The sequence below is a fragment of the Centropristis striata genome, chromosome 6 (genome assembly GCF_030273125.1).
Source record: "Centropristis striata isolate RG_2023a ecotype Rhode Island chromosome 6, C.striata_1.0, whole genome shotgun sequence".
Lineage (NCBI taxonomy): Eukaryota > Metazoa > Chordata > Actinopteri > Perciformes > Serranidae > Centropristis > Centropristis striata.
The window spans coordinates 15,001,450-15,016,947 of NC_081522.1; the positions used below are offsets into that span (position 1 = coordinate 15,001,450).

Sequence of the window (15,498 nt, forward strand, 5' to 3'; positions counted from 1 at the left end):
CCGTACTGTATATTTGTATATATTATATTCTTAGCCAGTTACAATAAATGTATTCATCCCAATAAAGGTTGCTACTATGAAAGAAGACCATTCACCAGATTGCTCATTCACCAGGTGTTCAGCTACTTGTGAAACTACAAAGTGACCTATTTGAAATGTAATCATAGGACGATAAAAATGCAACCTTCATTCAATGTTTTGAGATCTTCACCTTCAAATAGACAATTTATCCAAAAATTAAAAATACCAGGAAAAATACATTTGAACAACACAACAGCAATGTCGCCTTACATAAATCATGATCCAGTTACTCAAGATAATCTACATACTTGCATGTAGGAACTATTTTCTTTCTACCAAATTACGCCGAAATAACAGTAATATCACACAGAAGGAAGATTGCATATTTGAGAGAAGGCAGACAACTCTCTGACTTATATCTCTGACACTTGACAACTCACAACACAATAATACAGACAGATAGATAGCACTGATGGGAAAAACTGTTTTGTTCTTTCTTTTTTTCAAATTTTAACTGTCACTTCAAATTGGTCATTTGGTTCAGTGGGGAAAAGACTAACTGCTGCTTTGACACTGACAGCAACATAATATCAACACCTGTAACAGGTGACACTGGGGCTCACATGCACTCTCCACCTATCCAGACTGCCTGATCAGAGAGTAAAAGGGCATGGCAGTAAAAGCCACATGGAAGAGCGGCAGGGGTGCCATCTGTTTATGGCTGCCAGAGAGCAATTGGATTGGCTCATCCTGATTGGCTAAGCATGTAAATGCTACTTTTGAGTGCACTGATGCGATAATGGCTAAGACTGTAAAGCCCTATTAAAAGAGATAGTACACAGCTCAATGTTTTGTATGTATAAGCAGTCTCACACTGCTGTAATTTACTGTTTATTTTTCTTTGTACGTGTGCGTGTGAACTTGTCTAGATAGGTCAGTTCTTTGGTGAGGTGGATCCTGTGCTGATGATCAACCTGGTCAACACCTCCCTGTATTCCTTCAACAAGACCTATGACTACCAGTCTGTATGCGACCCAGAGAAAGACAGCAAGGCTGCAGCAGGACCCCGCTCCGTCTATGTGGTTAGATACTCACACACATACAAGCTGTCAGACAGCAGTCACTCTCTCTTAAAGAAGTATTGCATTTACAGTAATTTAGCTTTTATTCTACAAGCTGGTTGGCAAAAAACTGCTGACACAAAACTATATTAATCCTTGGTTCTTTTAGTTTTTAACACTTTGATTGGATATTGGATTTTTTTATTTCCTATTCCATAATAGTAATATAAAACAATAAAAAATGTGATTTTCCCCCTATCCACTTTAACTTGGTATTGACTCTACATGTCTTTTGTCCTTCTCCAGCCTACCATTGCAGACTTGCTCAGTATTGGCTGGTGGGCCTCCAGTGCTGCCTGGTGAGTGTACATGTTGGGCGTTTGTGTTTCTATGTTTTGTTTCTTCCACTTTTTGTGTTTGCGTGTGTGTTTTAGAGTGGGAGTACATTTGTACTTCAGGGTAGGAGTTTGTATGGCAGAGGACTTGTATGTTGTTGAGGGATGAATCTGGCTGGGTCAGAGTAGGACAAGGGCAGTTACACAACATTATACTGCATCACTATCTGTATGACTGTCCAACTGCAATATAACCAGCTTTTAAAATACGAATGACTGATACTTCCCTTGACATTTACATCACCAGAAACTCCAGCCTTGAACAGATGCGTGGCTGTTATTAAACACTGTTTGGTTGTTCAATGTAAATAAGTTAAAGATGGTCTACTGACTCATGCACGTGACTCATTTTGTTTTTTTCACCCTCTGTGTCTAGGTCGATACTCCAGCAGCTCATCTTTGGTCTCATATTCCCCAACCTTCTAGAGGCAGGTGAGCAACAAAAGCTGTGATTGTGGAAAATGTAACTGTCAGCGTTATTAAGATGAGAAAACAGAATCTGGCAACCTATCCCTTCATTGGATAGATTTTAATCCCGCTGCTTTCTCACTAATCCTTTGCAGTGTTTTTCTTTATTAAACTTGTCTTGTATTTCCAGCGGAGTCAGCAGATGATGACATACCAGATGCCATGTTTAAGGAAAGCTGCATCACAGAGCAGACTCAGTACTTCTTTGACAATGATGAAAGATCCTACTCAGGTGTCCTGGACTGTGGAAACTGTTCCAGGTATGTAGCTGTTTCGTCATATGTCCACAAATCTGCATGTGGTCCTATTTCAGTACCTCTGTCCCCACACTACAAAAGGGGTTATTTAAAATTTTCCACCTCTTACTCTGTCCTCTTCCTGGACATCCTTCTGTTTAATGGTCTGCAGGGATGGGTCCAGAACAGTGTTAGTTTCCTGGCTTCTTTCTGTTTTTCAGCCTGGTTTCAGGCAGCTGTTTTCTGATGAGTTCTGATCAGAAGCAGATTACCTTGATCTGTCAGTGACCGGAATTGCAGAGGGAAGCACAAAAGCTCTTTTATCTGTTTTTCTTCCTTCGCTCTCTGGCTATACTTCAAACTCACCAATACACACATTCACGGACCACTGCACATCCACTTTGCTCTAACCTCCTTTTGTGTCATTTTGGGCCGTTGGCGGGGGTTAAATATGGCTGTAATTACTGGGAGTTATGAGTCCCACGTGTCTGGTGCTTTACCCCCCAATGTTAACAACTTTAGACACAGAAACTTTCATAACTACCATAAAAAGCCAATCCCAAGAGGTGAAAAAGGTATGAAGTTGTACATATGGGTACCGCTGCACACATCCTTGTGTATATTGAACACTTTACATGCACATGCAATATATTATAGATAATATAAAACTTACTAATTACTGTATGAATACTGTATACACTGTTTACCTGCATGTCTTTGTGTCCACGTGTGCTTTCTAGGATGTACCGTGCAGAGAAGCTGCCAAACACTAACCTAGTGTTCTTGATCACTGATGCCAAGGCAACGTGTTTGTCATGTGACCCCAGGCCACTACGACAGGCTGAGCAACCCTGTATCCTTTCACTCAACTCGTAAAAATCGAACATGGAGTTACACTTCCTTTTTACTTTCCAGCCCTCCATCCATCACCCTTATGACAGGGGGGCTTTCAACTCTCAATACAAGGACACACACCTAAGGAACTGGCAGTAGGTCCCCCCTGAATGTCCACGGGTGAACAGTAAACCAGATGCACGGCATATGAAAGACTGTCTCACGTTACACCCAGATAACATTTCTTTGTTTTAATTCATCTGGCTGCATGTTGCCATCTGGATGAATTAAGGTTAAGAATTAAGAGCAGAGTGTGTCTGTTTTTACAATTTTATCTGTTTTACAGATGTGTTGCTTCCAAGTGGTGTAACAGTACAGATGTCCTCATCAGAGGTCAACACTTTGGGGCCACAGCAAGACACATAAGTGTATAAGATACATAAGCAAGGTTTAATGATAAAGATTCATTTGAATGTCCATAAAAGTATATAGTGTCGCAATCTACCACACATAAAATATGTAACATGTATAATTATTTCGAAGACTGCCTATTTAAATTTTTTTTTAATCTCTCAGTCTATCTCCTGCCAAGGCTGATGAGTTGAATTCTTTGGCAGGCAAATGACAAGTCAGCACATCATTTAATAGTTGCTGTTTAAAGTGTAAAATATGCTACGGTGATTGTAAATTCGCTTTTTCCTGAGAGTGTCTGTTCAGCTGAAGGTCCGGATCCATGCGAGTTGGCTCAGAACCCCAGATACCGCAAAGGGCCAGACGTGTGTTTCGACAACAATGAAAACGTAAGACACAACCACACATGCCTCTGTGCAGAGAACATTGCTGGAAACAGCTCTGTTAGTGAGGTTTCACAGTTGGCCTCAGTCAATTCTCTCTGGTTTTCATCAGCAAATTACAGAGATTTAAAGCACTGCTGCACTCTGATCCATACTTAATTTATTCATTTTTTTATTTATTCATCACTTCATTATACTTTTTATTTCATTAATTTTGCATGCAATTGTCACTTTTTGCCTATCTTGCTTGGTATGATCTTTTCACTCATCATTTGTCATTCTTGTTTTATGATTCTGCATCCCAATGGCTGCTGCTCTTGTCTGGTAGGATGAACCCTTGTGTCCAATCAGCAGATGTCCTACACTGAGTCTCTCACCTCTCTTGTTGTTTCTGGTGCTGAGTTCAGGGTCAGTGTCTCCACATAGCTTCATGCAGACATATTAGCCACTAGGGATGCAACGATACGTGGTAAAATACCATACCGTTCGATCTGTTCTCCACAAGACAATACGTCCTTATGGACCGTGGCTTTTCGGTCCAGCAATTCATTTTCCGCAGATGCTTTACAGGCCACTTTGTGTGTGTGTGTGAGCGTAGTTCCAGGCAGGTGAAAACCCCTCCCTGCGAGGTAATGTCACTGTTGTGCCATTAGCCGGCTAACGGTAGTGGGCTAGCGTTAGCTTACAACAAAGTCCAACATTAACATCTTATGTTCAGTGTTAAAACGAATGCAATCACCGCCCATAGCAATTAAGGTGAGCAGCACAGATATGTTTTACATGTTGTGTCGGGATGTCAATGTAGGCTTACAAAGCCAGGGGAAACATTGTAAAGAGCCAAGAAAAAAAAGTTAAACATGTACCGAAACCGGACCAAAAATTGTGGTACGGATCGTACTGTGGGTTACCTGTACCGTTGCACCACTATTCACCACTTTTTTACTGTTTCTAGGTCATTTCAATGTAAGTAGTAGTAGAAGAAAAGTAGCATTTCTTATGCAATATTTGTTGGGTCATCCATCCCAGCAACTGGGACTTTAGACTCTAACTAACCTCTCTATCAAACATATCATTTTATGTGCATTTACACAGTATTTCTTTTTTAAATATTTCATGTCCGTTCAACTTTTTCTTTTTTTTTCGTACACTTGGAAATAATTTGAAAAGGAAATGGCCCACTAGAATTAAGAAAATAGCACTGTAATAACAACCAATTTGGATTTTTTCTTTTTTTTGCATGCTTCTATTGTAACAGAAACATATTTCTTTGGCATCTTGTATTTTCTTTGTTTGTTTGTTTTTTTACCAAACAGATGGGGAGCAGATTGAATCTTGGCAGTTTAAAGTGTTAAGTCAATTTGATAAAATAGCATCACACATCCATTATATGAGCTGACAACTACTATACATCTGCAAACAACATTTAGCATTTTATTTTGCATTGCTAAATGCTTTGTGAACCAAATATGTGAGCAAATCTGGCTGTTATTTGCTATAAACTGAGGATTCTTTCAGGGTTTCAAGGATTGCAATGCAATATTCAGACCTGATACACAAGCAAATGCACTTAGATGCCCTTGCAAAGATTGGATGGAAGTTCATGTATTGTAGCATTTAAGGTAAATCATTCAAACAAAGGAGCAAGGTGAAAAACATGTGTGTGAGGTCATTGCATTACCACCCAACTTTGAGCAGTTTATAAGACGTCTAAATATTTGGAAAAATTATTTCCCATATCTTTGTGAACTCAGTCTTTCATTGTGTTCTAAAGGCGTAGATCACACACATAACAGGCCACTAATTCATGTGCCAGTGTGTTTATATAGGGGGGTGGGTGTGCTGGGAACCAAAGGAATAGCTGAGGAAGTAGATGAACGGAGTAAAAGTAGGTTGCGTCCCTTTTCCTCTTTCCATCTGTCCCATTACTTTTGGCTTGGCTCCTCGTAGGAAGGCAGTTTGTGTCCAGACCAGTCCATTTTGTCACTGGAGTAAACAGAGGAAGCGCCACGTGGCTTTCCTGCCCTTTGAATATAGTGGACTCCCACCTCTTTCTTCTGGGCCTTTGGCATGCACGGATATCCTGAATACTCCCATCAAATAGAAAAAAGCCACACACTGTCATATGCAGGGGCATGCACATACACACACATACATACATACGAAAAGCACAATGAGGTCCAGAACACCACTATAACTGCTGCAGAGCATTAAAATGAATAGTTCAGTATGGGAAATACTCTTGTTTTCTTTGTTGTCAGAGTTAGATGATAAGATAAATACCAGTATCACTGTAGATATAAAGCTGGCAGCAAGTTAGCAAAGAACAAAGATTAGAAATGCAGAAACAACTCGCCTGGCTCCCTGCCAAGACATAGTCCACCAAATCCACGCAAATCCATCAACTGTCATATTTAAATTTCAGTTTTTGTAGGGATAAAACAAATCAAATATAATGTGTTTATTAGTGAGCTTTTGAGCATGGATGGAAAACACAATGTGCCAACACACCCAAGGTATCAGGGGCACCCTTGTCTTCATATAAATAATGTTACTCAAAGAAACACTAACCAACCAGAAAGAGGCTCAAAATGACCACAAAGAAACAAAAAATGACTACAAAGAGACCAAATCAACCACAACAAGATGTGAAACAGCTGCAGAGACCATATATGGACTCACAATGAGTATGAAAAGTTGCAAAACAACCACAAAAAGACACAAAGCAATGTAAAAAAAAAAGAAAAAAGACCACAAAGAGACACAAAACCATAGAGAGGTACCAGCCTGCTCTCCCGTCAAAAATATTTATTTAGGTTGTGCGTACAGGCAGCCAAAAACGAGCTATGTGTCCGTATCTCACCATCTGCTGCAATGCGTCCGCTGTGTTAGTAGTTGCTGACGTTGTAGTGATTGACAGCGGAGGCAGGGGTGGTGGATGGGTCAAACAAACACCGGACTTTCACCCAGGAGAGCGGGGTTTGTGCCCCGTATGAAGACAAAAGTTAAACCATTTTTATCTCTAGTCACACTTTTTTAATAAGTTACATGAATCACATTTATGTACATAACTTAAGTTTTTTTACGTAACTTTCAGCAGTCACGTGACCCTTATAACTACATCACTTCGGGCATTAACGTACACTTATTTACTGTTTAAACTGTCTTTTATAACGCCTTACCATGAGTTTTTTGCTCTAAACCTAAAATGAGTGGTTTTACAACATAAATCACAGAAAACAGAAACTGCGGCCTATTTTACAACCACGGGCCGTACGTGTGTAATTTTAAGAATGCGAGCCACGATGGCCATGATACGTACCTAAGTGCCGTAATTTGTGTTACTGACACACAACCTCCTGTGCCACTTTTTGAGAGGTATGCAACGACAAAGCAACAAAACAACAACAAAAACAGGCTAAAGAACAGGCTAGTGGGGCCTTTTGCATATCTGTGCCCAGGGGCCCATTGTCTCATCCTATGCTTTTGAGGTGCTTGCAGGTGGATCCTGAACCAGGCTAGTCTTTTTGCTTAGCTAACCATCTCCTGCCCAAACCTCTAGATATGCAAGTATATTGATCTTGTCATCTAACTCCCTGCAACAAAATGAATAATTATATGTCCTAAATATATGAATAACTAAGCATTTAATAAGGTAGACTAAGTTATATGATACAATGCAACACTATAGGATATACTATGATAGAGTACCATAGGTTAAACTACAATACAATCATGAACTGCTCATTATTGTTAGTAGCAAAAATAATGATGTCGGTGGTAGTTAAAGAAGAAGACTGTTTACCTGATTTACTGACAACTGATTTGTCCAACAGGAAGATGATTCTGATTGTGGAGGTGGGACCTGTCTAAGTCCGTGTCTTTGGCCAATGCTTGGGCTCCAACTACTGCTGCTGTGGCTCCTCACATCTTTACAACACTCATGACCCTTACACACACACACACACCTACACACACTCATACACACACATGCCGATCATCATCTCATCCAACAAGAGGCCAGAAGACACTCCAGTCATGCCATCCCGGATGTATGCAGAATACTGGCAACAAGACATTTTGTTTTCTGTTGACAGTATCAGCATTTCCATTTTCCAATGCCAAAGGTCGCTCATTCATTTCCTCCTGGTCATATCGGAAAATACAGACACATTTACTGTGCTCAGCTGAACTCATCTCCATGATATACACCTTAATATCCTTCTATGGTGCAAGAGTAAGAGCTAACCAAACCCTTTAATTCTGCCTCATTTCTTTTCTGATTTATTTAGAGGAGGTTGAAGAGTCCCACTATGCCAACTAAATATCATTCAAAGACTGTATGTTCACTGACAGCGTTGATTTGTGTAGTTGTCGATATTGTTTGTTGCTTATTATACTTATTGCGTATGAATCATTATGCTGTAATGACTGTTTATTTTTGGCAACCAGTGCAACTATAAAGAATATCCCTTTTGTTTGAGTGTTTTTTAAATGTACTGTACCTATCTATTTATCTATTTCGTTTGGTTTTTTTTGTAATCAAAATCAAACATTCAACATGAATAGCTAGGTGTTGTATTGTAGCAGCATGTGCTCAGTACAGAGCTAAAGACAACACCAGTACTCTGACACCAAAGCTCACAAGGACCACAGATACACACAAACCTACTACAGAGAATCTACAAGCTGGTTTATTTCAGGAGATTCCTCAGATGTGGGCATCAGTATTGAAGTTACAACGTTAGACAGATAGACAGACTGATATCTTAAATATCTCGCTGAGAAATAAGTGAGATAATGTGGAAATCTATTAGAATATTACAATTTCAAATATGTTTGTGCTTGGTCTGACAGCTTTGGTGGTCTTCAATTTGATGCATCAGATTCCCAGTGCCTACATAGTAGCTCAACCAGTCTGTTATCTGAATGAAACAATGAATCCGAGTTGCATTCTCACCATGTATGCTTCTATGCTAATGCTTGCTGCAGTTCAGCAGAGTGGGTAGCCCTTGCAGTATTATGTTGTAACTTGGGCCAAATCTGTTGCAGTTATTCTAATTTATGTGGTCCAGACAACCGTAGAATAAACCAGTGATTTTGACTATGGGAGAGGAATATCCTTCTCCTCCACGGTCAAAACAAACCTAAACCAGACTTGAGCTTTGCATTCCAACACTTCTCTTTATTAGTCCTGTTTCTGTTCCCTTTCTGGATCACCAGACTCAGGAGCCAAGATGACTTGTGAATGAGATCAGCATATCAAAATGACTGTTTCTTTGTTTTCTTCTCCTTGCTGTTCTCCTAGGCTTGTTTCCTCTTTGTTTTTTGCTCTATAAGTGAGAGACGCTGAGAGCTCAGTGTCGAAACGCTGCAATGTCATGGGATGAGCTTGTTCTGTGTTTGAACGCTGTCAATGCCTATGATCAGCATCAGGGCCTGTTGGAGAGAACTTTGAGAACACACTAATATGTACCGGTGGTAATTTTGCATTGCCTTACATTGCCATAAGTCATGAGGATCACACTAGTGTTTAAGTTTTCCTTTTTTTATAGCTATTTTAACAAATCAAGTTGAGTTCTCTCCACCTTGCCTTCATGGTGACCTTGTTGAGTGTTCAGGTTATGCCTGTCTATCAAAGTCGCGTGTTGACTTGTGTTTTACCCCGGGGGTCCCGTGTCTATGTGCAGGCATGTGCGTGTCCCTCTGATATCTGATTGTGCTTTAATACTGTACATGAATTACTCTTTTGTGGAACTTGACTAGCCTGAATACATTTTGTATACATTTGTACACTAATACTATTTACTGTATAAAAGAGAAAATGAAAGAAGAGAAAAATGTTTATAATATGGTGTTGATTATTGTGCAAATATAATATATTCACAATAAAAGTGTTGTATTGTTATGACTTGACGTGCTTCCTTTTATTGTCACATCTGGCCAGTTGCTTTGGCTCCACTTGGAGCAGACCAAACATACTTCCTGGAGAAAGATACAGCTGCTGAAAAAGGGAAGTGCATCTGCAGCTGTGTTTCACTGAGTCTGTGTTTGTGTATGAAGTATACATGGCGGTGATTGAAATAGCACTCTAGATTTTCCTAATTTCTTCACTGCCCAGCAGGAGTACACAGACGTCACAGTTCAGTTCAAGTCTGATACAATGGAATGAAAACCCCAAATACACAGGGATATGTTTCATTTCATTTTGAACAGACAGTTGTGCCATTGCCAAGGATAGACATGCTGTCAAGGACGGAGGTAGCATTTCGCCCACTGCCAACTTTAGAAAACCATTTTATTATAAAAACAAGGAAAATGTCCAACACTTTTGTACTGCACTGCACAAACACTGAACAAACACTCTCTTGAAAAGCAACAGATCACAAAAGGTTATAAAATTGAAAGAAATCTCTTATGATATGAAACTGAAAACACAAGATAAATAAAATAAGAAAAAATAAAACTTGTGCATTAGGCAGAGATTTCCAATTAGTTCCATCTTGGCTATATGCCAAAGTAAATGCCAATTTATCCCATTCTGTTTTTGCATCTAAAGTATTGAAAGGAACAGGGATAGGAAGTTAGGCTCAAGTATGCTTTCCTTATCCTGGTTATCAGAATATCTGGGTGATGCTGCCAAATGTGCGTTGGCACGCTGGATGTGTTTTATTAAGATGCCCTATAACAGTGGAGCTACACTGACACATTGTCTCTTCATTGCTGTTGTAGCTGACCTGAAACCTTGGCTTTTTTTTTATTTTTTCGCTTGCAATAATGTTATTGAGCTACACGCCAATCAGCACTGTGTTGTGATGCTAACGACATAGAGCTTAAAGTTTACAGACGGAACAGTCGGAGGCTTGTAAAGTTTTGTATTCTGCATGAACTGACTGTGACTCCTCTAACTATTACTGCCCTACTGCCAAGTGCTATTTTAAGAAATTAGGATTAAAGAGTGATTTAACACCAGGCTGAAAAGCAGTGTTTCAATACCCACTCTGGTTCAAAGTTTCAAGTCTTTGTGACCACACTGAGCATCACTCGTATTACAGTGTTTCAACACTGATTAACTGACACACCTGAGGGCACATTTCTACATCGCTTCAGGAAGGTAAGAAGTTAAACCAAAGATGGTCAGCAAAAATAAAGTATTCATGGAATATTAAGTTACTCTTAAAGCAACTACAATGAACTTTTAACTGGTTATTAATCATTCTCAATTCAATATTAATGCCTCTATATGACCTACATAAGCAAATGAGACCATCACAGTGGGGCTTCCAGCAGTGACCAGCCTACCATAGACACACCCAGATCCAGCTTCTGCAGCAGCAGCTTCCCCCCCAGTAAGCAGCTAAGCTTCCTCCCCACTACACTGACCGCATTAGACTGAAATGTCCAATTCCAATTCAAATATAAGGGCCAGACATAGGTGCATATAAGTACAACATGCATTCACACATTAATGACAGTGGAAATGCTCACCCTGGGGGAATGTGCAACTTCCCTTGAAACAGGTTTTTCCTCTTTGTTAAGATATTTCTCCTCCATTCTAGAAACAAACGCACACATTCACGAACAGATTCTCACATGAATACCATAGTGAGGAGGATGGCAGAAGCTCCCTCCGGTGAAAAGCTTAACTCTGTGTATGATGACACACGGCAGGGTGCATTGTGTCCCAGTAAGCTCTGATTCAGGTCTTTCTCCTGTGTTTCTAATTTTGTGACACCTCTGGCTACATTATTGACACGGACATCTTCTGCACAGAGCAGCAGCAGAAAGCCAGACGCTAACACCTGAGTTTCAGAGTAGCTGTACACACAAGCTACACATGCTTTACTTGATGCTATTTGTGTTTATCTGATGGTAATCTAAGAATCAATATGGCCACAGCTTAGAGTGGAGAGCATAAAGGCGTTTGTTTTTCTTGGAAACTTGTCGGAGTGGGAGGTCTCCGTATGTGTGCTATATAGAGATATGTAGAGGGGAGGCTGTAACGGGATACTCTTGTAAATGAGGACGAGGTCGTACCCTTTAACATGCCAGGCTTAAGAAGTTACAGACGCAGGGAAAGCAGGGACAAGTTCTGCGCCTTTTTTCAATTTTTAATTTGGAATATGTCATAAGTAAAAAAAAAAAACCCACAGCAATAGAAAAAAAATTGGATGTTTTTTGTTTCTTTATAACTTGTGTCTTACTTTACAGCTCTGGGCACGGATCTGCTTAATTGTGACAACATAGCAACTTCATTGCTGACATATTGGACCAAAGTGAAGTTAACTGAGTCAAGCACATGCAACAGCTTCCCCTTTTTCTCTGTTCTATTCTGTCTTCTTATTATTCCTTTATTGGATAGTAAAATGTGACTGGAGGGCGTTGAAGGTCAGAATCAAACCATGGGATCTCAGTTATGGCATGTCTACGACTGCAAGCCAAACACAAAACAAGTCCATATTTTACCATGGTATTTAAACCCTTTGTTTGAAAAGAAAATAAAGCCGAACATTAAAATAATTACCTTATCTGTCTTTTATTTTCTGGTGTGACCTTTTGCAGTATTGCAAATATGTGCACATAATGATTATAATTGTTGACTCTTGTTTTTGCATGCAAATGAATGGTTTAGATAAATTTGTTTAAACTTGTCTGATTGGAAAACTCCATTCTGACTTGTTTTCCCATTAAAATGTTGATGCAATTGTTCTGGTGTTGCTGTGATGTCAAACAGAACAATGATTCATTCAATAGACGCATTTAAATTTGAGTGACGGCTAGTTTCTTCTTCTTTTTTTAAAATCTCATCATCATATACCCCTTGTCAAACATTCTGTTTTTTTCTACCCATCAGCTTTTGTTTTTACCCACTGATGCAACAGTTTCTGCAGAAACACCATTAGTGTCCAAGACTGAACATTTCACCAGCTCTCAAGCCCTCAAAGCTGGAACTGTATGACTCATTGGTGGTTACGTTGAAGTCAGAGAGTGGCTTTTTGAGTTTGTTCCACTAATTGCAGGAAGTGACACACGAGACTGATGCTGCATCAACAACATGACCCATGACTGGATCTCCAAGGATTAGCACATCATTAGTAAAGCCCTAAAGTTCATTTGATAGTAATACAACATCCATTTGCGTAGAGGCTTACCAGTGAATTCTATTTTTGGAACAGTATTGCAGCTCAATGACACTTTGATTGTACCATTAGCATTAAATTTAGACCCGACAGTCTCAGCAGCCTCTGGTTCATGACACCCCCGGGGCAATCAACCCAACTAAGAATAAACTTCCCTCAATCTGGTGACTATAATGTAGTTTACATTAGCTGCAAGATTTTTAATTGGCACCGTTTGTTTTTTTCTATCACTTAAAAAAAAGTGTACACTTCCTGTAAGCAGTAACAGAGAGGTCACAGTTTTTCCATCACCATAAAACACAGCCGGGAAAGGGCATCAGGGTCACTAAAATTCTGTTGTGAAGCTCTGACATCCCATAAAAACAATCCCTTACTGTGCACTGAAGCCTCCACTATTGTAAGTGACTGCTACCTGACTGATCTAATGTGTGCTTTCCTGAATTAGACTCTCTCTTTCTCCACCAGACTTGGATCAAACAGTATTTGGAGATAAATCTTTATGTTTTTGCTAACCATTATGGAACTCCAAATGGGTTTTGTTTGCCACGAAAGGAAAATACAGATACTTAATTCTTCAGTTGTACAGTTCTTAATCACAGAAAAGGATCTTAAATAGGCTTCAGATATTTTCCTGTGATTGTTCGAACTTTTTGGCACATGTTCTTACAAACCCCCACTCAATCTGGCAACACTGTAAGCCAAAGAAAACCTTAAAATATATTTGCAAAGTGGGGATGGAGAGAAAGATTGGTGTTAGACAAACGGAGGACTGGAAAGAAACCAAACACACATTTGGCATGGAATGTCAGGAAATGCCACGGGCTTTTCCAAACCCATAAACATGACCATACACTTGTCTATTCTCACTACCTTGGGTTTTCTCTCTCCTCCTTTCAGATTGTAAGCATGCTGTTCACACGTCTGAGTGTGTGTGCTCGGTGAGTGATTGGCAAATGTTAGAAAACTCTGTCCAGGTGAACAGTCTCAGCGGGACACATTCCATTCCAGCACAGATTGGGGATTGATTTGTGGATTTTCTCTGTGTTTAGAGTGGGGCCTAACATACATTAACTTGTAACATGAGGTGTTAGATTTGAGTGCAGCACGCACAATCACCAAGGTTAAAGCATATATGTCACTCTCCTCATGGCATCAGGTATTTTGTTAAGTCCCTGTATTAACACATTTTTGTGAATATGACATTCAAATTGTAAGGCATTTTAAAGACATCCTGCAGGTTCACCAGTAGTGTGATGGAGTAATGGTCTTACAAGTGTGTTACCATTTTTGCCTTTATCATGCACACATGAGGATACAGTGCTAACCTCTATAAATGGATATGTGCATATGAATGCATAAGTTGTAGGCAAAGTTATTTTGGTATTGGAAGCATTTGGTTTGTTTGACCATTCATGTTTGAGCAGGCTTTGGTTGAATGGAGGCAAACAGTCTGTGTGGAGAGCAAAAAAAAGGCAGAACACTCAAAATGCAATTCTGGAACTTACTGAATGTCAATTTACCTTTTTATTAGCTTTTGTGAAAAATGTATCTGCATTAACATGCCAATACCTGTTCATAGAGATTAGCCAAAATGTTGTCTGGACCTAAAACACATACAAAAAGTATAAATGAAGTTGTTTAATAAACTGTAAACAATGACAGGCAAACAGAAGGCGGCAACACTGGAACCCCAGAAATATTTCCCATTGCCCCCAGTTGCTGAATCATCGTCAGACTAATAGCCAATGGATTCAGATATAGATACAATACAAACCTATAGCCTCAGAATAACAATAAGACCTCACATCCTCCTCCTCTGATTAAATAATATAAACCAGAATATCACATAAGAAATATATAATATTTAAATGGGTCAAATGTGTCATCAAGGTGATATTTTTATCATACCAATTATAAATATAGAAGACTAAAAGCTGTTTCAGACAAATACAATGCAAAAATGCTGTGTGGGAATATCGAAAATGACAACTAAGCAAACAGGGTCATGTGGGAATTATCCGCACTGCTATGTTCCATTTTCCAGCATCCTTAACATGCTAACATTTTCAGAGATAACCGTAGTTGTTGAGATTTATTATTTGGTAGACTTTGTCACAGTCAATACAGTAGATGTGGAGATATTTCTCTACAGCGAGTTAAATTGTTGACTCAAAAGATAAATCTTTACTGGAGAAGTGTGCTCACCAGCCAAAGGGATTTTTGACAACCTGGGGGGTTGTGGTTGCAGACACTTTGATGAGCGCCGTACCACCGGCCCACCTCTAAGAGTGGGTGGACTGGTAAAACTTTTGCAGCTGGCTCCTAAAGACCCCACAGAACATGTTTGTGTGTTTTCATGCTTCAAGTTACCTGTGTGCGTGTCTGGCGAATCACTCAGGTGGGCTCGGTAGACCCAGGCTGCACGCTGTCCCGCTTACCATATACGCAATGTTCATCATCAACCCGTTAATTACATGTATGAGGTCTGACGCCGACACATGTGGGATGAAATGTACCTGCTGCCCCAGAGCAGCTTTTTTCCCCTCTGCTCT

At 39.7% G+C, this 15,498-nt stretch overlaps 1 protein-coding gene and 1 long non-coding RNA gene across 3 annotated transcripts in view; one reads left to right on the forward strand and one right to left on the reverse strand.

Annotated features, from left to right (window-relative positions):
- LOC131973995 (voltage-dependent calcium channel subunit alpha-2/delta-1) overlaps positions 1 to 8,508 on the forward strand; it is a 68,516-nt gene extending 60,008 nt beyond the window's left edge. The window contains exons 32-39 of the mRNA XM_059336146.1: positions 951 to 1,103; positions 1,389 to 1,441; positions 1,854 to 1,909; positions 2,076 to 2,205; positions 2,922 to 3,034; positions 3,733 to 3,815; positions 4,138 to 4,217; positions 7,643 to 8,508. Of these exons, the coding sequence (XP_059192129.1) occupies positions 951 to 1,103; positions 1,389 to 1,441; positions 1,854 to 1,909; positions 2,076 to 2,205; positions 2,922 to 3,034; positions 3,733 to 3,815; positions 4,138 to 4,217; positions 7,643 to 7,679 (705 nt within the window). The 3' untranslated portion in view covers positions 7,680 to 8,508. The remainder of the gene's footprint in view (positions 1 to 950; positions 1,104 to 1,388; positions 1,442 to 1,853; positions 1,910 to 2,075; positions 2,206 to 2,921; positions 3,035 to 3,732; positions 3,816 to 4,137; positions 4,218 to 7,642) is intronic.
- The window catches only part of LOC131973999 (uncharacterized), a 182,507-nt gene that overhangs the window by 7,872 nt on the left and 159,137 nt on the right, over positions 1 to 15,498 (reverse strand). The gene's annotated exons all lie outside the window — the stretch shown is intronic.